Raw genomic sequence first — 26,085 nt, forward strand, 5'->3', positions numbered from 1 at the left:
TTTAAACAAGGCTAGAGAGCTATTGACCTGTCCCCTTCTCCCAGCAGAGAATGAACTATGTAATAAGAGATGCCACAGATGGGGAAGGGGTGGCACGTGTGATTACTGTGAAGCAAGACAAAAGAAGAAAAGATTGTCAAACTTTGGTTTAGAGAGAGGTTCTCAAAGTGCGGTCCCAGCAAGCAGCACTGCCTGCCAGGCAGCGTGTCACGCAATGCAAACGCTCAGGCTCCACCGACAAAAGCAGAAAGGCTGGCTTCCAGAAAGCCCTGCAGGAGATTTTCAGGTTTGCTAATGTTTGAGAACCCCTGGCTTAGAGGCATGTATTGCTCCCAGGCAGAAGGAGAGATGACTTCAAGGTAACCTCATGAGATTTCTCTGAGCCCACTGAGTCAGGGATTCAACATAGGCCAGAGAAGAAGGCCTAGCTGAATCAGTAGCTTTAGGCCTCATGGAGGCTAACCTCTTTCTCTAAGGGACCAGGAAGAGCTCATTCTATCATCTCCAAGCCTTTCTGCTTTGAGGAAAGGCACAGAAAGACAAGCTGCTTGGGCGGTTTACAGGAAGCTGGCCACCAGAAGAAGATGGGTCAATGGTGACATTTGTAGATGTCATCATTCCAAATACACAGGTTTTTGCACTCTTTAAGGGCCTCACTCATGTGGAAAACTGCTGTCCTACCCTTCCCTGTCCACAGAGAGCAGAACGCCCTAGAGACCCTGTGCCTCAGCCTCACCCTCCTCGGTGACTCTTAGGGGGATCAGCCGTGTCGTCTTCACAAAGGGCCGATGCGCCTCAAACTCAAACTCCCGGGACACATTGCAGGTGTAGAGGCCAGAGTCGTTCAGAGTGACGTTGAGCACAGTGATGGACACGTCCTGCAGGTCCTTGCTGCCATTCCACTGCAGGCGCCCCTGAAAGGGGCTCTCTACCTCCTGGTGGCCATTCCGATACTCGTAGATCTGCAAATAGAGGAGCAGACGAGGGTAGGGCCAGGAGAGGAGATGGCAGGAGAAAGCTGAGTTACGGACAGGGCAGAGAAAAGGAGCAGAATTGTGCATGGACAGGGAAGAGAGGGAACAATGTCACCAGCAGACCCAGAATGTGGGGGTGGGATGAAGAGGCACAGAGGAGGGTAGGGAAGGGAGCAAAGACAGGGAAGGACAGGCAGAGGCAGCAAGCATCAGCGCATGTGGACGTGGTGAGGACAGAGGCAGCCAGGGGTGTGCAGGAAGAAGCTCGGCAGAAAAAAAAGCGGTGGAAAGAGGGAGAACAAAGGCAGGCGGGAGAAGGGTATGGGAGCCCAGGAGGCGGACATTGAGAGAAAGACAGGATTGGAAAGAGACAGAAGGAGAGAACAAGAGAGTAAGAGGTGTCCCAGGGCCGCCAGCAAGAGAACAAGGTAGAGACAGCAAGACAGGCAGATTCATTAGTCATAAAGACATGTGAAAGCCTTGGCTTTAAAACTGGACTCTCTGTGCTGGTACTCATCAGGGGCTGTGGGACAGGCTGGGCCAGGCCACAGGAAGGGGGCCCAGGGTGCTGAAGCATGGCAGATGAGCAGAGAGCCATCACCAGAGAGGCACACGTCACATCTTTTGCTTTGGACTGAATTTTAACTGAAATCTCATCTTTTAAATTTCTTTCCTCAACACTTCCACCCTCTGACATAATACACCTTTTTTTCCTCTCTCTCTATAGCTGTGCTAGCTATTCTAGTCTCCACTAGCCACAGGTAGCTACTTAAATTCAATTTCTTAGAAATTAAATAAAATGTAAAACTCAGTTCCTCCATGGCACTGGCCACATTTCAATTATTCATAGCCACATGTGGCCGGTGGCCACTGTATCGCACAGCACAGACAGAGAAGGTTGCCACAATCACACACATTTCTATGAGACAGCCTTGCTCTGGACTTGCATGGCTGTTTTGGCTGTCGTCGTTTTATTTTTCATTTTCTTCTTCTCCTTCTGATCCACCTCACTTTGGGCAGACCTGGAAGCATCTATCAGTGGCAGCTATCAGTGGTACATGACCAGGCCTGAAGTCCCTGGGGGCCTTTGCATCTGGCCAAGCCATCCAGCCTCCTGCAGCTGGGGGCTAGCCTCAGTTGCAGCTTCATTGACGTGTCACTGTCAAACCTGAGCCAGGCTCTGAGAAGTCTCCGCTGGTCCCAGTCTTGGCACCTGACTGTAGCAAATTTACATCAGAATGGCACATAGAAGCTAGAGTCAGAAATGAGTTCGGCTTTAGGATAGTGAGAAAGAAGAGCAAGCTAAACCCAGTTTCACCCTTCTGTTGTCTCCGTTACAAATCTTTGTGAAGGAGAAACTTGCTCCCAGGAAGGCAAAGCAGTGCCATAAAAAGGGCCTTGTATCTGCTGTTAGACCACCTGGCTCAAGTCTAAGCTGTTTCAGTTATTAACTTCTTTGAACCTCAGTTTCCTCATTTCTGTGTCTATCTTTTCTCTAGCAAACACTTAACATAGTGCTTACTATATTCCAGAAACTATTTTTAATGCATTAAAAATTATAGCTCATGAGTCCTGGTAACAGCCCTATAATTTGGCTATGCTTTATATCCCCACTTTAAAAATGAGGAAACCGAGGCACAGAAAGGTTGACCAACATGTCCAAAGACACAGAGTTAATAAGTGTGAAGTCAAGAATCAAACCCAGGCGACCTGGCTCCAGAGTCAGTGAAGGAGTAAATAATGGTCATCTCCAAGGTGGTATTCAAAATATATGACACCCGACCAGGCGCGGTGGCCCACGCCTGGAATCCCAGCACTTTGGGAGGCCGAGGTGGGTGGATCACCTGAGGCCAGGAGTGACCAGCCTGGCTAACATGGCAAAACTCTTTCTGTACTAAAAATACAAAAATTAGCTGGGCATGGTGGTGCATGCCTGTAGTCCCAGCTACTGGGGAGGCTGAGGTGGGAGAATCGCTTGAACCTGGGAGGTGGAGATTGCAGTGAGTGAGATCATGCCACTGCACTCCAGCTGGGTGACAAAGGGAGACTCCTTTGAGAGAAAGAGAGAGAGAGAGAGAGAGAAAGAGAGAGAGAGAGAATATATACATACATACATATATACGTGTGTGTGTGTGCGCGTGTGTGTGTGTGTATATATATATATGACAACCACTTTGCCACTGGCACCAACCAACCAGAACTGACATTGGCTATGGTGCAGGAGCAGAATCTGGAAGACTCCCTGCTCTGCCAGGAGCGAATCTCTCAGTTTCCAAATCACGGATAAGTCTGGGGGTTCAGCCACTTAGGAGACTTGGCACAGCAAGTATCCATGAGAGAACTGTCTAAAATAATTTATTCGCTGATGTGGCTGTACTGGGTGTCCTGGGTGAATATCACCCTTGGATCACTCTTGGTCATCCCTGTCACTCCTATTTCACTAGGACTGTAGGAGTTAAAGGAGCTAACCTTTGTTATTTCACATAATGATGCTTTGTGTTATTCCAATGTATTTGTTAACTTAATACATATAATAGGATGGCACAGAAGATTAGATGAAAACACCTGCAAAACGCCTGTCAGGGTGCCTATCACATAGTAGGCTTTATGGCTTATCTCTTTCCTCTGCTTCCTCCAGCCTATAATCAAGGGTGCTTGCAGCTGGCCCAGTGCCCTTTCTTTCAAACAAGCTGGGGCTTCACTAAGGCTGTCAGTTATCTGCTGAGGAGCTGTCAGTGTTTGAAAGAGAAAGAGCCAGTGTTTGCTAGCTCGGCATCCCCCAGACTGTCAGGAGCCAGGCTGGGAACGGCAGAGGCCGGCAGAAGAAAGGCCAGAGTCAGCAGTCTAACATACAAGGAAATCTTTACCGCCCTCGGGCCTGTAGAACCATTCCACCACCGTGGTGGCCTCCACCTCCTCTCTCTTCATGCAGGAGATGCAGCGCAGCTTCATGGGGTTGCCCTGCACAGCCTCCGTCTCCGAGGGCACTTCCACACACACGGGGAAGCAGACACTGGCTGCAGAGAGGACGGGGGACAGGGAAGGAACAGCAGGTGGGGGGGAGGGGCACAGGAGAGAGGCATTGGAGAAGAAGGAGGGAGGGAGGAGAGACAGAGAAGGAAGAGTCATGAGGCGAACTTGAAAAAAGTCACGTGCACGTGTTTACACCCTCGCCTGCGCTCCCTGAGTGTACAGGCTCAGAATAGGTACACATTGGAGGCCTAGACCTCCAATGTACACATTGACTGAAATCCTTCCCCCGGAGGCAGTGGAGATGCAGCACAGTAAATTACACTTGAGCCCTGCCCTCTAAGTCTTACAGCCCAAGTGGGAGACCGGGCATGCGCCTACCCAGCGACCATCCATCCCCCTTCATTCCCCTACCATTCATTAAAATCCACTCTCTGCCAGGTCTGATGCTAGACTAGAGATGCGAAGATGAATAAAACACTAACTATGCCCTACGTGCGTTTATAACCTAATAGGGAACACAATTCCTAACCAGGGATTAAACCTGACCACAGCAAGTAACACACTCATGCTATGTTCTGCTCACAGAAGACAGGCAGTTAGTTACTCCCAGCTGGCCTGGGGAGAAAGGAAGAGAAGGATGGTGAAACATGAGGCTAGAAACGTAGACAGGACCCACGCTGTGAAGACCGCTGTGTGTCCCTTCCAGTGTGAGGTATCAAATGTTTTAAAGCCATGGAGAGATGTAATTATATCTGTGTTGCATGAAAACTGTAGGTAATTCTGACACATGGTGGAGGTTGGAGCAGCAGTGAAGAAAATGGCGAGTGGACCACTAGGCTGGAGCAATGGTCTATGCAGAGGAGTATAGTGAGGCAAGTTAAAATCTGGAGGGGGCCAGACTGTGGGACACCTTGCATGCCACACAGAGGTCTAGACTTGGTGTTTCTGCCCTCTCGAAACTTGAAGTCTGCTTTTTAAAAGGAGGCAAGTATATCAGCTTGATAATTCAGAATAACTTGAGTGGGACAAGGCTGCCAGGAAAACATGTGCAAATGTGGGCTGCATTAACAGATGTACAGTGTGCAGGAGGAAGGAGGCGTAGCTTTTGGCACTGCTTTTGGAACAAATCTGGACTATTACGATCAGTTCAGGATGTCATATTTTAAAAAAGGAAGTTGTTCAAAGAGTGCATGCCCAGAGGTGAAGGAGATGGTGAAGGGTCTGGAGATAAAGTCTGGTGAGGAACAAATGGGAGGACTTGAGTTGCTTAGCTTGGACACAGAACATATCTGTCTTCAAATATTTGAAGGTTGGCAGGTGGAAGAGAAATATGATTCTGCGCAACCCTAAAAGTTATAAGAAAAAAGTAAGTTTAATGCAATAAAAAAAGAATTTGCTGGTTTTAGAGCTGTTCACAAATGCAAATAACTGAATGGTAAGAGAGTGTACACAGCATTGTTTGGGATATTTGAAAGTAAGAGGAGGCCAGGTGTTGTGTCTCACACCTGTAATCCCAGCACTTTAGGAGGCTAAGGTGGGAGGACTGCTTGATGTCAGGGGTCCGAGACCAGCCTGGGCAACATAGTGAGACCCCTGAGTCTACAAAAATAAAATAAAATAAAAATTAGGCAAACATGAAAGCACACAACTGTAGTCCCAGCCACTCAGGAGGTAAGAAGATTGCTTGAGCCCAGGAGTTTGAGGTTGCAATGAGCTATGATGGCACCACTGCACTCCATACTGGCTGACAGAGTAAGACCCTATCTCTTAAAAAAAAAAAAAAAAAAAAAAAAAAAAAAAAAAAAGTTGGCCACCACGGATTCTTACATTAGAATTAGAATTAGACTTTGAAGATCCCTTCTGATGCTATTTTTTCGTGAATTAATAATAAAAACAGAACCCCCAGAAAAAGAGAAATATTACACACTGACATTTAAAAACTAGTCCACTGTTAATGGTCAGCCTGTTCATCTCCTGGCAGAGCGCTCTTTCCTAAAAGCAGAGGACGGTTTTATTTAGAGCTTAACATGACACTGACATAAATGAATTTTGAGTCCAAAAACTGTGTTTGATTGACTTAGAAGGCAGTGTATTTCATTTTAAAATATAGAGTTTAAAAACGAGTGGCACCATAATTAACTTAAAGTTTTAAAAATCCAGGTAAAATAAATTTAATTGGGTTTTCAACTCTCCAGCAAGCTGGGCAAGTCTTATCTGACAGTCTTCTAGAGGGCCTAGTGCTTCTGCAGATGGTGAGCCACTTTAATGGAGAGGGGGCCCACATCTAGGGAGAACTGATCAGAAACATCTTCGGCATGTGATGAGTTTGAAGTATTGATTATAGATCTGATTGAACAAAAAGGAAATGTGGTTTGTGCAAAAGTTTGTGAGTGGGCAGAGGGGTAGAGGGTATGTAGCAGGAACTCCATGTAGCATGGAAACTTGAGGCACATTCATATTTAATGAGAGCTGGCAAAGATAAATTCATTCATTTCATGTTGACAAACTCAGAAGTGGAGTAAGAAGTCTCAAGGAATGCACAGTTACAATTATAGAGGCAAGGTGAAGATAGAATTTGACAACTGAAGAGCTGGGTTTGATGTACTATGTGATCTCTCTGAGACTCAGTTTATTCATCAACATAATTCTGAAAATTACATCTCTCTAGTAGGTTTGTCATGAGAGTTCTATGGCTTAATTTACATGAACACGCTTTGTACAAATGTCATTATTCATGTTATTCTATCCTTTGTTTATTTCACAAATATACTGAGTACCTTCTGGGTGCCAGGCATTATTCTAGGCACGACGAATACACCAGAAAACAAAATAGAAGAATCCCTGTTTTATGGAGCCTACATTCCAGTGGAGGTAGAGGGAAAACAGTAACATTAAATGGTAAAAAGTTCTGTGAGAAAAAACAAAACAGTACAGGAGAGAGCGTGTTCACAGGATCATTGGAGGATGGCCTTTCTGAGAAGGTATCATTGAGCAGGCACTGAAGAAAAGAAATGAGGGTATAAGCTATACACATCTGTGTGAAGGCATGTCAAACACAGGAAATTGCTACTCAAGGGCTTAAGGGGCCCAAAGGAGTGTGTTTGTCGTGCTCAACAGACAGCAAACAGCCCAATGTGGAAATTACGGCAAACAAAGTGAGAATAGAAGGGGATGAAGTAGTGGGAGGGATGGGCAGGGCCAGATCGCGGCAGGTCTTATTGGTCATGTGACAACCTTGGCATTTGCTTAGAGTAACATAGGAGCAGCAGAAGGTTCTGAGAGGAAGAATGATGGGATCTAATTTGTGCAAGATCATGTGATCTGATGCTGCATTGGGAATAAACTGATGAAGTGAAAGACACAAGGGTGGAATCAAAACAGTTAAGAGGCCTGGTACAGGGATCGGATTGGAAGACGATTTTGTTTGGGTGAAGATGACAGTAGAGCTGGTGGTGTTTGAAAGAAATGAAATGAAAGAAATGAAAGAAAATGATTTGCTGGATTAACATCTTTGATTAGGTGAGAGGTGATGTGCTCTAGGGAACAAGTAGATGGGATGGCAGAGATAGAAGCACAGTTAGTTCATTTATAGTTAATGGAGGGAAGGCAGTCAGGATGGCAATTGGGATATGGCAGCAAGTGGGGTAGCCCCTCTCCTTTCTGGTTGCCCCTAAGGTAACAATAATCCAAGGTATCATCACAGAGCAAGTCCCACTGCTTCCCTTCTAGTCAAAATCCAGTTTCAGGGCATGAGAACTCTGCTCATGTGATCCTGGAGAGTACATTGAAAAATGGCCACAAAGTCTCCCCACCTCTGTTTGCTTGCCTTGTGCAGTATGACTTGCTGCTCCTTGCTTCAAGAGGTAACATCTTTTCTCCATCCCTTGTGTCTTCAGCACACCACTGCCTTTCTCTTTCTCTTTCTCTTCTTTTCTTTTTCTTTTCTTTCTCTTTGTCTCTTTCTCTCTCTCTCTTTCTTTCTTTCTCTCTTCTTTCTTTCTCCTTCCTTCCTTCCTTCCTTTCTCTCTTTCTCTCTTTCTTTCTTTCTTTCTTTTCTTTCTTTTTCTTTCTCCTTCCTTCCTTCCTTCCTTCTTTCCTTCTTTCTTTTGATGGAGTTTTGCTCTTGTTGCCCAGGCTGGAGTGCAATGGCATGATCTCGGCTTACCACAACCTCCGTCTCCTGGGTTCAAACAATTCTCCTGCCTCAGCCTCCTGAGTACCTGGGATTATGGGAGCCCACCATCACGCCTGGCTAATTTTTGTATTCTTAGTAAAGACGGGGTTTCACTATGTTTGCCAGGCTAGTCTCAAACTTCTGACCTCAGGTGATCCACCCACCTTGGCCTCCCAAAGTGCTGGGATTACAGATGTGAGCCACCGTGCCCGGCCCACCACTGTCTTTCTTTCTATGAAGCCCTTTAGGTATTCAAAGAAGGCTGTAAATATGGCAGGAGCTCAACCTACATTGCTGACTAAAAGTAACAAACTCTTGGAATAATGTTGACCAAATCATTTGACCTTTGTTCTTCTCTTCAATTTCCATAATAATAATGAAGAAATGTATGAGAAAGAAAACTGTGATGTATTAATAATGATCATATTTCACTAAGGAGTAGCATCCATCTATCATAGGTGGATAATAAAGTATTATGAACCAACTTCTCTGAGGTCCTCAAATCTTTCTCTTCTTTGGACATTGCCAAATTTTTCCTTCTAAGATTGCTCTAAAATGCTTTCCTTTGCACTGAGATAATGAAAAATTTGATTAGAATATAAACAATTTCCAAAAAGGGGTAATAAATGAAGTTATTTTTAGATTCTGACACCCTGACGTGACTTGGTCTGCCAATTTAGCTGGTCACTTAGGGCCTTGAATAGGATGCATGAGAGGAAAACACTCCCTAATGCACAGGGCAACTAGAATGGCAGGCCTGGAGAGGAAGGGCAGAGAAGGTACTAGGTGCTAGTAGGTGAGGCCCTAGGACAGGCGATGGTGTAGGGGAGGGATGGGATGATAGCTCAGAAGAGAAATGGGAGGACAGATGCCCTCCTGGCGATTGTGTCCATGAGAGGTGCTGGAAGGAGCACTGGAAGACTGAAATCAGAAAACAAGGTTCTCTAGCAAGTCCTTTCCCTTTCCTGAGCTCATTTTCTCACCTCTAAACTGGAAAGAACACTCTTTCCCCTGACTACCTTGGGGAGAGATATGAGGACCGAAACAAGCAATGTATTGAAAATTACTTTGTAAACTGTGATGCACAGGCAAGTATAGGGTTTTATTTATTTATTTTTTCAAAGGCTGGGCATGATGACTCATGCCTATAATCCTAGAACTATGGGAGGCTGAAGCAGGAGGATTACTTGAGCCCAGGAGTTAGAGACCAGCCTGGGCAATATGGCGACACATTGTCTGTATTAATTTTTTTAAAAAAATCTCTTTAAAAAGTAAAAATTATTACATGCTTTAATAAAGGAAATAAGGAAACTTTTTTCCATGCATGCAGAAAGTAAATGGAAAGACTCTTTCCCTTCATATTGTATATCATATTAAAAAATCAACTTTGGAAGGGGGAATGCAGCTAACCCAGCATTATCCAATATTGGAATTACATACAAATCAAATGAAATTGTGTCTGTGAAGGGAGGCTGTTTTTCTTTCTTTTTTTCCTTTTTTTTTTTTTTTCTTTTGAGATGGAGTCTCGCCCTGTTGCCCAGGCTGGAGTGCAGTGGCACTATCTTGGCTCATTGCAACCTCTGCTTCCCAGGTTCAAGCAATCCTCCTGCCTCAGCCCCCCAGTAGCTGGGATTACAGGCATGCACCACCATGCCTGACTGATTTTTGTATTTTTAGTAGAGATGGGGTTTTGCCATGTTGGCCAGGCTGGTCTTGAACTCCTGACCTCAGGTGATCCACCCACCGCAGCCTCCCAAAGTGTTGAGATTACAGGCATGAGCCACAGCGCCTGGTGAAGGGAGGCTGTTTTTCTTACATGTAACAACCAGGTATCCTGAACCACTGCTCGTTCCCTTCCACAGCCTTTCAGTTTGGTGAGACAACACTCAGGTTGCAAAGAAACTGAGAATGGGCAAAGATGGGCATACTGTGTACACTTCTTCCAAAGTTTTTTTGGGGTTGGGGAGGGGATGGGCACTCTGTCAATTCTAGCAATATTCTTCAAAGATTTCTCTACCATTCGTCTGTGGAGCTAAAAAGGATGTTAGATATCACCCGTGCCAACTTCCAAACATTACACAGAAAGAACCAGATAGCACTCTAAGGTTGTTACATCGTAAGCTAGTGGCAAAATTGAGACTCCAATGCAGGTTGCACAAGTTCTAGTTAAAAGATTCTTGGATGATAGCATGTTCTCTCCCTCCACTGCAATTCAGAAAGGGATCTCAAAATCTTAGATTAGAGTTTAGGAAGAAAGTCTCTGCAGAGACTCACCCCAACCCTTATCTACAACTTCAGCTCTACCTACATTCTTTTTATATGGCCAGGCTATCATCTTCTATGCCTCCTGTCCCCAGCCTTAGTCTCCTCTGAGAAAATTTCAGCCTTAATCTTCAAGGCAGGTGAGATCATTGGCAACCTATTATGGCTACTCCGTCTCCAGGTCTGGTACTCTATTGGGGATGGCTGGTGATGAGTCTGCCCTTGGGGCTGATGTTACCTCCCTCCTCGACCTTCCTAGTAGTCTGTCTCATCAGGCATTTTGACAGGAAGCTTGGCTCTGCCTCTGGTCACATGCAAAATCCAGATAATGCTGGCAGCTAGAGTTAGTCCTGGAGGCTTGAAAAAGTAATACTAAAGCAAAGAGGCAGTGCCCATCAGCATGTCTGCCACCATATAGGCTGGATGAATTTCATGCCAACCATGTTCAGGCGTGAACATAAGCTCACATGCCTCGTTTCAGGGAGGCAGGTGGGTACAATTGTGTCCAATTACCCTGGGTATTGATTTTAGCACGGAGAAAGGTAGCTAAGATCATGTAAAGCAATCTATCTGCTGAAGAGAACCTATATTTTATCTGAGGATCTAATCATAGACACCAAGGCAGAGATGCCCAGAACTATGACGCCCCACCCCCCACCATACACATACTACTATACTCTCACCCATGCATTCTGATGTCTATACTAACATGCTCAGACACATGCTAATGCATACATCCAGACACTGAAATATATTTACATACAGTAAAACATTGTCTCAATCACACAATTAGACATTATCATCTAGACTCAACTCCCTTTACACACATTCAGGCACTCCAAGACCGTTTCTGACACTCTCCTCAGTCTTTACTGTTCCAAGTGTAAGATTCCCTTATTTGGAGAGGGAAGGTCACCTCAGTCTCTCACAGCTGACAAGCAATAATCTATCCACCTTTGAAGGCAAAAACCTGGCTCTCCTCCCCACACACCAAAGCATCTTAGTTCCACAGGTTCATGCAAACAAATAAACAAACAAACAAACAAACAAAAAGATGCGTTTCACAGTTGCCTATTTATTTACTATATAGCAGTAAATGGCTGAAGCCTGTTTTCTTCCCATTCCTTGTTAAAATTAAGAAGATGATGAGCAACTAAAGTATTTTCACTCTCAAAATTCATGCATCCAGCTTTCATGTTTGTTTATTTTTTAATATACAGAAACGAATTTGAAAACCCAGTAAGCTTTCCAGGAGTATGGACTCCTTGATGAGATATAAAATGTAACCACACAGGAGGTTTTTGTTCGTGAACGTGACTGCATTTCCTTTCAGCAAAGGGAAAGGGAAAAAATACTTTGGAATGATCAGGAAACTGGAGGAAGGGCGGAAGAATCACCAAAGGAGGTTGGAGAATACCGGGAAAGGGCGGTGGGGAGGCGCCTTTCCAATCTCAAAATCCCAGCTCTCATGGAACCCCTGCGATCTCCATGTCTGGCAGATATGCGCAGAGGGAAGCCAGCCAGAGCTCTTTTCTGTCACCAACGACATCAATGTGTTATTATTGTTAGTATTATTACTGTTACCTGCATGCGGCATGGCGAGGTGCTGGTACTTACCCCAGTAGATAAGCACGAGAGAAACCAGGGGAAACAATCTGTTGAAGGCAGGCATCTTCTGGGGCTGGCGGCTTCCGAGGCTACACAGAGAGATTCCCTCGGTCAAGGACTGCGCCCTCTCAGATTCTTTCGAGGAAACCCTTTGGGACGAACTGCCCCCAGGGGGCGACTTTCTGACCGAAGGAAGGGCCGAGCACCGGTGCCTGGGGAGGCCCTGGGGGCTTTTGGAGCCGGGCGGGGGCTTTGGACCCAAAGCGACCCCACTGAACCTCCCCACTTCGAGGGAGATAATCAGCCGCTCCGCGCCCGCTCTTGCCGGCGCTCAGCACCACGGACAGTCGCCTCCCCGCCCACCCCGGAACTCCAGTTTCCACTCGCGCCCCTGCCTCGCTCGTTTGCGTCCAGGGCAAGCTCAGCTCGGAAGGGAGTCGCACTGCTGGCCTAGCAGCCAGGCTGTCGAAGGGTCCAGGTTGATTCACCTCTCGCCTCCCCAGGATCTGCTGCACTCGGACTGGGATCCTCCGAGCCCCGCGGCTCCTGCTTCGTCCACCCTGACCGCTTCTTCAGCTGGGCGTGTCCCCACAACCGAAGCCGCCGGGGCCGCCCGTCTGGGCTACAGAACGCGTTCCACGTCGGTCCCGTCCACGCCCGCCCACGGCTCCCCGGGGAGGTGCAGCGGGGCCAGGAAGGAAGCGGCAGCTCCCGTTCGGCCGGCGATGTCAGAGGTTGGGGGTGGGTGTAGAGGGGAAGCCCCTTCCCGGGAGCTCGCCCCCGGATGGTGCGGGGCCCCGACCCCGGGTGGCGGGTGATCAGCAACCCTTCTCCAGGCCCCCAGGCCGTGTGTGCTGTCAGCCCTGACATGCGCAGGCGGCTCTCCGCCCCCACCGCCGCCCCGGACCCTCCCCCTAGTGCACACTCCCCACCCCCTAATGGGCGTGCCCCTCCCAGTGCCCAGCGCCGCGCCGAGCGGGGGCGGAGCCGGGAGCGGCGCAGACACTTCCAGCCCGGAGATCTCGGCTCGCGCGCTGGCTGGTCTCTCCAGGTCTCCCTCTCGCGCCGCCGCACCTCCCCCGAGCTCGGGCGCACCGCAGCCCTCGGCTCACGCCCTCCAGGCAAACCCACTCAGCTCCCACACGGACTTGCCGGGTGTAGCTCCGGGAAGGGGAGGGCCAGAGCTCTTTCAGGCAATGATGTCATCTGCAAGGCGCGCTGTACGCGGTTCCTAGCTTCGCCTCCCAGACCCCATCCCTTCCAGTTCTCGCTGTCTATCCTTTGTCTAGCCTTGATTAATTGGCCCCGGACACAGCAAACTCAGCAAGATAATCCCTGTTTAGGGCAAATGGGGTAGAGATGAGGCGCACCTGTTCCTGTGTTCACCTCATCATTCAGTGAGGTGATCCAAATGTCAGCGCAAGGGGAGGAGGACCCAAGAGGACTCCTCTTCCCTTCCCCAGGTTCTTTGCAGTTCTCCCTTTTCCTCTAATTACTCCTTTATAGATTGTGTTTGGTGTCTTCCAACTATTAGCCACTCCCTAGTCCTAGCAGCTGTTCGAGTGCCCCTGCCCCATCTCTGGAAGGGAAACCTGAAACTTTGCATTCAACTCTAAACTCAAATTGACATAACAGATTAGGAATGCCTGGAACTGAAGTAAAAGAGTAATCCAAGATCCCTCCTTCAGCCTCCTTTTCTCCTCTTCTGCTCTTTCCAAAAGGGGAAGCTTAACGCTGATGTTCCAAAATGGAACAGCAGAGCAACAGCTGACGGTGAGTGGACCAGAAGCAAGAAATGCTCCCTCCTGACATCTCACGGAGCAACAGAATGTCCCCAGGCGGATCTTCCTGGGCAGGGAGCCACCAGGCCGTGAACTCTGTGCTGTTTGGAGGACTAGGCCTTGAAGCATACACACTGTGTTAAACTTGGATGCGAAGTTAAAGTTGACCTAATTCAACCTCTTTTCCAATTTGTGACTTCCCCCAGGAACATTTCGGATGAATGGACTTGATCTTATTTATTTTATTTTATTTTATTTTATTTATGTTTTTGAGACGCAGTTTTGCTCTTCTTGCCCAGGCTGGAGTGCAATGGCACGATCTTGGTTCACAGCAACCTCCATCCCCCCCACTCAAGTGATTCTCCTGTCTCAGCCTCCCGAGTAGCTGGGATTACAGGCATACGCCACCACGCCCGGCTAATTTTGTATTTTAGTTTCTCCATGTTGGTTAGGCTGGTCTCAAACTCACAACCTCAAGTGATCCACCCGCCTCCGCCTCCCAAAGTGCTGGAATTACAGGCATGAACCACCGCGCCCGGCCTTAATCTTTTTAGTGATGAGACCTTTCTACCTCACAAGTTCACTTCTTCTAATGCTTAAGGAAGTTCTTCATATTCAGTTGAATTCCGTACACTCCTCCTCCCCCTCCAAACTCCATTAAGTGGCCCTAATGCTGTTTTCTCTTTAAAAGAGCTATGCTTCCTCACATCCACCCTAAGACATTTTTGTTTGGGGCTACTCTTCCTTAGTTTCTTCCAATGTATTTTCTAGTAGTTTCTAATCCTTTACCACCCTGGCTGCTTTTTCAGGAGGATTTTCAGTTTCTCAGCATGATTCTCCAAGTGACGTCCAGAACAGGAACTGATGGTCCCTGTGTGGTCTGACCAGCATAAATCCAGGAGAATTATGGCTACATTTGCTTTGAAGGATATAACTATTCAAATACATTTACAGCCACATCTTAGTCATAATCAGCTTAAATTCAATTAAAATCCGTGAGTATTTTTCACTTGACTTGTTGCGGAGTCATTATGTCTTGTACAGGCAATGTTGGAAATTTTATTATGAAACTTTGCACTTATTGTTGTTAAAATGTATTAGTTTCAACCAGTTATCACATTGTGTTAATACTTTTATTGAATTCAGATTCAATCGCCCAATATATCTCTCTTCTTTAGCCTTGTTTCATCTCTAGGCTTGACAATCACATGATCCAAACATGGATTTAAAAACAAAGAAGTAATAGAAAAAAAGAAGAGATAGTCTTTTGGCCTGCTTCTAAAGACCTCATTCTACCTTGACAATGAGCTAATAATAACATTCTTTTTGTTTGTTTGTTTGTTTTTTTGAGACAGAGTTTCACTCTTGTTGCCCAGGCTGGAGTGCAATAGTGTGATCTTGGCTTACTGCAACCTCCACCTCCCAGGTTCAAACAATTCTTCTGCCTCAGTCTCCCAAGTAGCTGGGATTACAGGTGCCCACCTGTAATTTTTGAATTTTTAGTAGAGAAGGGTTTTCGCCATGTTGGCCAGGCTGGTCTCAAACTCCTGACCTCAGGTGATCTGCCCGCCTTGGCCTCCCAAAGTGCTGGGATTACAGGCATGAGCCACTGCACCTGGCCTAATTAGAATTCTTTAGTACAGTTGCTCAATCATAAAACCCAAACATAGCTCCCTATTTTTTATATGTACAGCATGACACATTCTGAAAATCTACAATAAAAGGAATCTGTGAGAGGAATTAGACATCTAGGCATCCACAGGAAAGAAATAGGATCAATGGCTTACACTAACACAAGAACAGATTTTCAGCAATACATTTCAAACCTTTCCAAAATAGGACTAATTACCTTTTGTTATGTCCAAGCAGTTGTTATCCAAGCAACTACTGGGATGTTTAGGAAGGAAAATCTTTATAGGTTAGAAATTTGGAATAGATTATGTCAAAGTTCCAATCATCTTTGAGGTTCTATGATTTTATCGAAAGCCTCACCAAGACTGAGATACATAGACAGACTGAGATATTTTCAGTCTGGTAATTTTATCAACTACCACAGCAGGAACTGGCTCAGCCCTAGAAAATTTTTCTTATGTCTATTCATGTGAATTGCTAATATTCATAATGTTCTTTTCTAATTGTTTATCAACCCCATTGTAATTGGGTACTGTGAGGATTTTACCTCTACTTTCCGTACACCACTTCTGTCCTCTCCTGTACTGAAAATAGGAGCATTTCGTCTTTTCTTTCTCCTGCTGTTTCCCTTGATTTTTGGCTGTCACTCTCAGTCACTTTTGCGAGCACCTTAAGTTCCCTGAAGTACTTGGCCTTGTTCTGAGAGTTTTAAAATCATTTAAATTAAGCTATCCCTTCCTCTTTCCTGCCATTTTGGCTTCAATCCTTTCTCATTGATGTTTGCTTGGCCTCCCAATTTAATAATCATTCTCCCTTCACAATTAATGGGTGAAACCATATGCTCTATTCTCCAAAGAGTAGACAGAACAATCTTTGTGTTCTAAAAGATGTGAACTTCTCTTGCTTAAAGCCCTTCCATGGCATCTCACTACACTGCAATGAAATGTAGACTTGTCACCATGGCCTAAAGTTGGCCTTGTGCTCTGGCTATCTCTCCATACTCATTTCTACCACTCTCTGTCTTGTCCACAAATGTTCCAACTACACTTAATTTTAAAGAAATGTACCTCATAGTTATCAAACTTTTCCCCTCTGTTAATATTTCCCATCATTATTATTATAGCCTTAGAATTTGATGTCCCCTCTTCCTAGAACACCCTTCATTCTGTGGCTGGTTTCTTGTCATTTTGGTCTTGCCTCAAATGACTTCACCCTAGGGTGACATTCCCTGGTCACTCTAAGATTGTTTCCTGCCATCTTCCTCACCTGAAGCTACTCGCTATCTCATCGCCCTCTTTCTTGTTCTTCATATCTTCTCTCACTATCCAAAACTATCTTATTTTTAATGTATGTACTAGCTTATTTTCTGTTCTTCCCATCAGGCTGGTTCTCCTTGGTGATAGCAGCCTTGTTTGTTCTGTCCACTGCTGTCATCCTGCACCTGGATTAGTGCCAGGGAGATATTGGGTCCTCTTCACAGAGGACACAAGTGAATGAATAAATGAATAAAGAAGGGAGTGAGAATAGTGTGGAAACAGTGAAGAGCTGAGGCCAGAATCAATAGGGGAACAGAAAACCAAGAGTCAGAGAAATAGGAAGAGACCCAGCAAGGGGCAATGCCATGGCAGGCCAGGGAAAAGAAGGTTTTTAGACTTGAGGACACTTCTCCTTAGAGGGGACTTCAGCTAATTATGCTCAGAGATTGAGGAAGAGGAGGGAGTACAAAGCCTAGGTGTTCAGGGATCTTGAGGTGGAGGGAATGGCGTGACTGCTGAAGGAAGAGTTGAATGGGAGCTATGCAGGGAGATGTTAGTTTTCTTGAGGAATGAAACACATTCACTGAGACTACTAGAGAGGAATTAGAGACAGGAGCAGTGGAAGTGACACTGTAAGTAAAGATAAAGTGGGACCTTAAGACGCACACGTTGATCTTGGTAAAGTAGGAAGCCACATTATCCATTGAGTGTAGGTGGTAGGGAGGTACAGGGGAACCTGGGACAAGGGAGATGGTCTGAATAACTGTGGGCACCTTCTTAAAGCATAGAAAAATGTCAAGAAAAGCTTGTCAAGATCAACATATCCTGAACTAAGAGTCAAGATGCAAAAATCAGAGCCCAACCTAAGCAAGTCAAGTAACCTGCTTTTGCTATTCAAAGTGGATTTTGAAAAATAGTGCACACCCCATGGGACAAGGAAAGGGAAGAAATATGTTCATTTTTAACTGTGGCCAATGAGCACATATGGGACTGAGAGATATCAGGCTCTTCCAAATTATTCCCTCATCCTGCCAGCCAGCTGTGCGGTATTGTCACCAGCCAAGGGAAGTTTGGGATTAGAATAGGAAGCAGTGACATTATGATTATATTGTGCAATTCCTTCCTGGATTTGCACATGGCACAGAACCTGGCAGGTAAGACAGGGCCAAAAAATGTTTGTTGAAATGAACTGAATATCACCTGACTGATTATGGAAGCCAACGCTTTCCTGACATCCAGAAGAGCCCTGCCCACCTCCATAACACCCTGTGCACAAAAGAAATGCCATCTGCTCTTGACCAATCTCTAGAAAGTCCATGGTTATGCCTCAGCCAGAACACTATTAATATTTAGTTTTGATCACCCAAACATGTAAATGGAAATAAAGAAGATATTATCAGTGATAAAGTACTTTAAGCTCCCCAGAAGCAAAGTTATAATATATTTCAAGTATTGTTACTAGGATGGCATAATTTTTTAATGCATTTCTGGCATGCATATGGCTGCAGCTCTTAGGATAGGCAGAAAGGAAAGATGTGTATTGTTTAATTTTTCACACGCTATAAAGAACTTCCTGAGACTGGATGATTTATAAAGAAAAGAAGTCTAATTGACTCACAGTTCTGCATGGCTGGGGAGGCCTCAGGAAACTTACAATTATGGCAGAAGGCAAAAAGGAAGCAAGGCGCGTCTTACATTGTGGCAGGAAGTGGGGTGGGGAACCACCACACACTTTTAAACCATCAGATTTTGTGAGAACTCACTCACTGTCACAAGAACAGCATGGAGGAAACTGCCTCCATGACACAATCACCTCCCACTAGGTCCCTCCCTTGACACATGGGGATTACAATTTGAGATGAGATTTGGGTGGGGACCCCAAACCAAACCATATCAAGATGTCTTGTGGAAATAAGTACCATCATTATCTTTGGTGCTGATCAAAGTCCTCTTGTTATTCTGAAGTTTGGGGCAAGAGCAACATTGAGCCCTGATTGGCTCAATGTTTATAAGCAATATTATTGAAGAAGAAAAAGAACCACTAAATGAGGCTCAGGTAGTATACAGAAGGCCTGTGTCCCATGCTTGGTGCTGCTCTGAGATAGTGTAGTATTGACCTTTTCACCTAATCTCTCTGAACCAATTCTCTCTCTAATTGTCTGCCTCCTAGAGTTGCTGGAAGCACAAAGGAGATAATACAAGTGTGTCTTGGATTTTGTCAAGTCCTATAAACCAAGTGTTCAGTCCCTATTTAGATAAGTTTTGAAAATCCTTACAGAGATAGGCTCAGCTCTTCACTTCAGCATGATGGGAAATAATCAGCTTTCATAATCTATCATTAATCCAGTATCATTTTCATCATTATCATTATATTTAAGGGCATGCATTGGCCCAAGAACAATGATATGCATTGACAAATTGATAAATTTATTTAATCCTTCTAACCATTTTAAAAAGTAGGCACTATTAGAAATCTCCTTTTTTTTTTTTTTTTTTTTTTTTGAGGGAATAAGTACAAGAGAAGTTAAATGACTTAGTCACTCAAGTGCATGGGCAGAACCATAATTGAAACCGGATTTTTTGTCTCCAAAAGCCTTAAGATCTTAATATCTTCCTATAAGATCTTCATCATCGAAAGACACTTCCATGTGCACATCAGCCAGGAAATTAACGACTTGTTGTATGTTGTGTAGTTCTCAAATGAGTGTGCTGTGTGTGTATTTATGTGTGAGAAAAAGTAGGAATAATTCCTTTACTCATAAAACTTCTAGTATGATGGGAAAGTATAAAATCTAAGAAAATAGACATAGGAAAATCCAATATATTTTGTGTTCTTCCTTTCTTTCTCTTTAGTGGCTTAAGATTTAGAGTGCTCACATGGATTAACATGAATGAAAACCTCCTAGTTGTTTTTCTTTTTTCTGTAAGCAACTGTTTAGCCTCATTTAATATAAAAGTTTTATGTTTAAGACACACTATGTATTAATCTGTTTTCATGGTGCTGATAAAGACATACTTAAGGCTGGGCAATTTACAAAAGAAAGAGGTTTATTGGACTTAAAGTTCCACATGGCTGGGGAGGTCTCACAATCATGGCAGAAGGGAAGGAGGAGCAAGTCATGTCTTATGAGTATGGCAGCAGCTAGAGAGCTTGTGCAGGGAAACTCCAATTTTAAAGTCATCAGATCTCATGAGGCCCATTCACTATCACAAGAACAGCACAGGAAAGACCCACCCCCATAATTCAATCACCTCCCTCTGGGTTCCTCCCACAACACATGGGAACTGTGGGAGTTACAATTCAATAAGAGATTTGAGTGGGGACACAGCCAACCACATCATTCTGCCCCTGGCCCCTCCCAAATCTCATGTCCTCCCATTTCAAAACCAATCATGCCTTCCCAACAGTCCCCTAAACTCTTAACTCATTTCAGCATTAGCTGAAAAGTCCACAGTCCAAAGTCTCATTTAAGGCAAGTCAAATCCCTTCTGCCTATGAGCCTGTAAAATCAAAAGCAAGTTAGTTACTTCCTACATACAATGGGGGTATGGGCATTGGGTAAATACAGCCATTCCCAATCGGAGAAACCGGCCAAAACAAAGGGCTACAGGCCCTATGCAAGTCAGAAATCCAGCAGGGCAGTCAAATCTTAAAGTTTCAAAATGATCTCCTTTGACTCCATGTCTTACATCCCAGTCATGCTGATGCAAGATGTGGGTACCCATGGTTCTGGGCAGCTCTGCCCCTGTGGCTTTGCAGGGTACAGCTTCCCTCCCAGCTGCTTTCATGGGCTGGCATTGTGTCTGTGGCTTCTCCAGGTGCACAGTGCAAGCTGTCAGTGGATCTACCATTCTGGGGTCTGGAGGATGGTGGCCCTCTCCTCACAGCTCCACTAGGCAGTGCCCTAGTAGGGACTCTGTATGGGAGCTCTGACCCCACATTTCCCTTCTGCACTGCTCTAGCAGGTCTTCATGAGAGCCCCACCCCTGCAACAAACTTCTTCCTGGACATCCAGGCATTTCCATATATCCTCTGAAATCTAGGTGGAAGTTCCCAAACCCCAATTCTTGACTTCTGTGTACTCGCAGGCTCAACACAATGTGGAAGCTACCAAGGCTTTGGGCTTGCACCCGTGAAGCCACAGCCTGAGCTCTACATAGGCCCCTTTTGGCCACAGGTGGAGCAGCTGGAACACAAGACACCAAGTTCCTAGGTTGCACATAGCACAGGAACCTGGGCTCAGCCCATCAAACCACTTCTTCCTCCTAGGCCTCAGGCCCTGTGATGGGAGGGGCTGCCGTGGAGACCTCTGACCTGCCCTGGAGACATTTTTCCATTGTCTTAGGGAATAATACTCTGCTCCTCATTACTTATGCAAATTTCTGCAGCCCGCTTGGATTTCTCCTCAGAAAATGGAATTTTCTTTTCTATCATATTGTCAGGCTACAAATTTTTCAAACTTTAATGCTCTGCTTTCCTTATAAAACTGAATTCCTTTAACAGCATCCAAGTCAAATCTTGAATGCTTTGCTGATTAGAAATTTCTTCCACCACATATCCTAAATCAACTCTCTCAAGTTCAAAGTGCCACAAATCTCACCGAATGACACTGCCATTTTCAAGTAAGATTGTGATTTGGAGTAGCTGAATAGAGCAATGGAAAAGAGTGACATCTTTGGACCAGACAGGTTTATCCTGGACACTCTGCTTGTTACTTGGGGACGTTATTTAATTCTTCTGAGCCTCAGTTTCTTCAGACATAAAATGAGAATATTAATACTACCTATTATTTTATGGCTATTTATGAGGATTAAATAAATTAAACGTATGTCACCTGGCACAATGCCTGGCCCTTAGCATAAACTTAATAAATATTAGTTTATTTCTCTTCTGTATAAATAGAGTTGACACTACTGCTGCCTTTATTTATTTATTTAGGAAATTAAACTTAAGAGAAGTTAAATGACTTGGTCATTCAGCTTCTATGTGGCAGACCCACCCATTCTTCATTTTCTATTCTTTGATTTCTCTCAATTACCACTCTCTGAACCCAGATTTCTCAGCAGCCATATGGCCAGGAAAGGCCTTGTACACCAACCCCAGGACTGAAAAGAGGAAAGAGAAGGGCCTCTATAACTAGGCTATCTGAAACAGAAATGTAATCTATGAGTTACTACATTTCAGTCAGTACTTGCAAGACAACACGACTATACCTAATGTTTGGGTAAGACATAATGCCGGACTTTGTATTTCAGAATGATTAATGAGGCACACTGAAAAAAACCTGACTGAGCTGAATTATTTCATCCTGCAATCAGACCTATTCTTCCCTGCTCCCACTCCCTGAAGGTGACACCTCCCATATCTCCCACAGCACACACTCCTATTCTTGTCAAACAGCTTGTAACTGGATGCTTTGGGGTCTGTGCCTATCACTAGGCTGTGGTCTGCCCTCTAGAGCAAAAAATTGCATTCAGAGTCCCAACATGAAGATTTGAGAACACACTCCCCGTTGCTACTGTGGTAAAGATGGCCCCACTTTTTCTATGTTCTCCACATTTTAAGGAGTGGCAACAGGAACTCACTCACCTCCCAAGTGAATGACAAACCTGCATAGGAGAGTGGGGATGAGGAACATAAATACATTTTTTCTCTGCGTAAGAAGGTTTTGAATTTCCCAGGGAAACTAGAAAAACTTTTTATCTGCAGGGCCTGCAGAACGTAGCAAAATACCTGGAAAATGGTATAAAGACATTCATAATCTACAGTGAGGACAACACACCATTTGTGACAAGGTGGCACATTCACAAATAGTAATGACACAGAGCAGATCAAGGTAAGATATATGGGATCAGAGGACAAGTTATAGCCCCAAGCAGTAAAAGATACATGAAGAAGGTGTATTTTAAATAGGTTCTGGCTGGGCACAGTGACCAAGGTGGGCAGATTGCTTGAACTCAGGAATTTGAGACCAGCCTAGGGAACATGGCAAGACACTATATGGACAAAAAATAGAAAAGTTAGCCAGGCATAGTGGTGCATGCCTGTGGTCCCAGCTACTTGGGAGGCTGGGGTGAGAGGGTTGTTTGAACCCAGAATTTCGAGGCTGCAGTGAGCTGAGATCAGGCCACTGCACTCCAGCCTGGGTGACAGAACGAGACCCTGTCTAAAAAAAATAAAAATTAATAAGTAAAATAAAACAGGTCCTGAAGCAAAGATAAGATTTCTACAGGATGTAAAAGCATGACATTCTTGGCGGGGAAAAACAAAACACCAACAAAAGCATAGGGGCAGAAAAGTTTCAGGTCTGAGCTGGTGAAAGTAGATGACATACTTTATCTGAACACTAGAAGCATTTAGAGAAATAATAGTGGTTAATGCTGGAAAGATAAGTAAGTAGTCTTAATGCTTACTAAGGAGTCTGGGCTTAGTTTGATAGAGAACTGGGAGCTGTGAGTAATGTGATATGAAATGAGTTAGGAAAAAATTAATCTGGCAGAATAGGAGACATGGAATGAAGAAGAATAGGAGAAATGTTTGCAGTAGCCATAGTAAGAGGGAAGGAGAACCTGGTGTAAGGCAGTGTGAGATGGAGACGTCTGATCCTAAAGAAGAGGTGAAGGTGCAATACCTTGGATTTGGCAAATGACAAGATATGAGGCAAAAGAGGAAAGGTCACTCTAGTCATGGTAGATTGGGAAAACTTTTTGTACTACTGATACCACATTATGTATAAAACGTTATGACATTTTATGGAAGTTATAGAGAAGATAGCAGGATTGGTGATTTGGGGGAAAAAGTGACAGATCTTGTTTGGCATATTTTGGGTTTCAGATACTGAATGAAAATTTAAGTCAGGTCCTCAGAAAAAATAAGTGCTGGCAATTCAGATTTGAGAGTCATCCATACACAGTGATAATCAAAGTAATGGAAATTGACGATATTTAAAAGAGAATATAAAGAGATAGAAAGTCTGAGAACCAGGTGCAGTGGCTCATACCTGTAATCCCAGCACTTTGGGAGGCTGAGGCAGGTGGATCACTTGAACCCAGGAGGTTGAGACCAGCCTGGGCAACATAGCAAGACCCCATCACTACAAAAAGTACAAAAAATTAGCTGGGTGTGGTGGCACTCACCTATAGTCCCAGCTACTAGGAGGCTAAGGTGGGGGATTGCTTGAGCCTGGGAGGCTGAGGTTGCGGTGAGCCATGATCACACACACCATTGCACTTCAGCCTGAGTGACAGAGGGAGACCCCGTGTTAATACTTGAATTTAGGAGGGAGAGGAAGCAGTATAGCCAGTAACAGAGACAGAAAAAAAAATAATAATCAGAGTGACAGGATGATATTGTTTCCCTGTGTCTCCACCGAGATCTCATCTTAATTCCCACCTGTTGTGGGAGGGATCCAGTGAGAGGTAATTGAATCATGGGAGTGGGTCTTTCCCCTGCTGTTCTCGTGATAGTGAATAAATCTTACAAGATCTGATGGTTTTGTAAGGGGGAGTTTCCATGCACAAACCCTCTCTTTGCCTGCTGCCATCCTTATAAGATGTGACTTGCTCCTCCTTGCCTTCTGCCATGATTGTGAGGCCTCCCCAGCCACATTACAGTTAATGGAACTGTAAGTCCATTAAACTTCTTTTTTTTTTTTGTAAGTTTCCCAGTCTTGGGTATGTGTTTATCAGCAATGTGAGAACAGACTAAATCACAGGAGGAGATCAAAACAGTGCTGCAGTAGGGAGTAAAGAGAGAGAATGTTCCATGTCAGCAGTGAGTTCTGCAGCAGAGAATTGATTGGGGGAATAATTGGCGGGGAGACTTAGTAACTCGGAAATCACTGATGACCTTAGGAGGACTTTAGTTGGAGAGACTGAGGGACAATTACATATTGGAAGATGTTAAGTCAGAAGTGTTGGTGCAAACCTAGTGGATGTGATTGGTTTAACTATAATTTCAAAGCATCTGATAGTGGGAATGGAAGAGAGTTTGGAAAATGATGAGACTTTAGAATTAAGTAAGGGTTTCCTTAGAGAAGGTTATATAGACAAAAGCTGAGACATGAACTCAGAAGGAAAGATGGAAGATGTGACAGAAGTGAGGTAACTGATGGAGGAGCACAGTTCCAAGGAGGAAGAAGGAACTTGAATCAGGAGCAATGCCTGAGGGATTAACCTCAGATTTAAGGGAGGAGGAGGAAAAAGAGGAAAGATACACAGAGATGTTGAAGTGGAAATAAAATAATTTGAAGTTATCAAATGTGAGAGAATATGGCTCAGTAAAACAGGAAATAAAGTCATCTGCTTTGAGTGGGGAGCTGAACAGAATCAGGGCCTCATGCAGAATAAGAGAGATAGAAAAGTGTCTGGGAAGTGCGATGATGGATTGATTAAAGGTAAAGGAAAGCAGTGAGTATCAGTAAACCCAACAAAGAACAGATTCGGGGTGGATCCAGTTAAAACAGTTTCACAGTTTTTTCCAATAACAGTTTGCAACCACTCTTGAAGGCTGCAGACTTGGCAAGGTGGAACAGGAGAAATAAAAGGATGGAGTTGATATGGTTTGGCTGTGTCCCCACCCAAAGTCTTATCTTGAATTGTAATCCCCATAATCCCCACATGTTAAGGGAGAGACCAGGTGGAGGTAATTTAGTCATGGGGGTGGTTTCCCCATGCTGTTGTCATGATAGTTAGTTCTCAGGAGATCAGATGGTTTTATAAGAGTTTGGTAGTTCCTCCTGCATTCATTCTCCTTCCTGCCACCTTGTGAAGAAGGTGTCTTGCTTCCTCATCACCTTCCACCGTGACTGTAAGTTTCCTGAGTCCTCCTCAGCCATGCTGAACTGTGAGTCAGTTAAACCTCTTTCCTTTATAAATTATGCAGTCTCAGGCAGTTCTTTATAGCAGTATGATAAATGACGAATACAGGAGCCATCCTAGGGTGGTAGTGAATATGTCTGTGAAGTGGTTAATAATATGCCAATCTGGCAGATGTGATAGAAAAGGAGAATAGAGGATCATAGTGTGACTGGTGGTGAAAATAAAAATAGAAACGCCTTTAGGACTGGCAAGCAACTGAGTGAGGAGGAAGGACAGTTGATGATGGTCACAGAGGGTATTTGGGGAAGTGGCATCTTTAATTTTGAGCCATGGTGAAAGATAAGCAAGTCTGTGTTTTAGGGTTCTTGCTAAGTGACTGAGGTGCGTTGCAGGTGGAGGGCACTGGAGTTAAGGACATCAGGAATTCATAATTGTTAACATTTATACATCTCTCTACAAATTTGAATTATTTTTCAATAAGGAAATAATACTGCTATTGTTTTTTTTTTTTTTTTTTAAGCAATAAAAGCAACACAGATACATTCTGGCATATTACAAGGAACAAAACAGAGGGAGAAATTTCAGGTTCAAATCCAGGTCAGTAA

The 26,085-nt window shown here is 44.6% G+C and overlaps 1 protein-coding gene across 3 annotated transcripts in view; it reads right to left on the bottom strand.

Annotated features, from left to right (window-relative positions):
- Positions 1-12,877, bottom strand: part of SCN3B (sodium voltage-gated channel beta subunit 3) — a 28,360-nt gene extending 15,483 nt beyond the window's left edge. For 2 of the 3 annotated variants that reach the window (XM_045370841.2, XM_074015509.1), the window contains exons 1-4: positions 12,480-12,877; positions 12,001-12,080; positions 3,828-3,991; positions 737-962 (exon numbers count right to left, since the gene is read on the bottom strand). In XM_045370841.2, coding sequence (XP_045226776.2) covers positions 737-962; positions 3,828-3,991; positions 12,001-12,055 — 445 coding nt within the window. In that variant the 5' untranslated portion in view covers positions 12,056-12,080; positions 12,480-12,877. Of the gene's footprint in view, positions 1-736; positions 963-3,827; positions 3,992-12,000 lie in introns of all 3 variants that reach the window. The other variant, XM_065529156.1, reaches the window with a different exon arrangement.
- Between the last annotated feature and the right edge of the window lie 13,208 nt (positions 12,878-26,085).

The sequence above is a fragment of the Macaca fascicularis genome, chromosome 14 (genome assembly GCF_037993035.2).
Source record: "Macaca fascicularis isolate 582-1 chromosome 14, T2T-MFA8v1.1".
Lineage (NCBI taxonomy): Eukaryota > Metazoa > Chordata > Mammalia > Primates > Cercopithecidae > Macaca > Macaca fascicularis.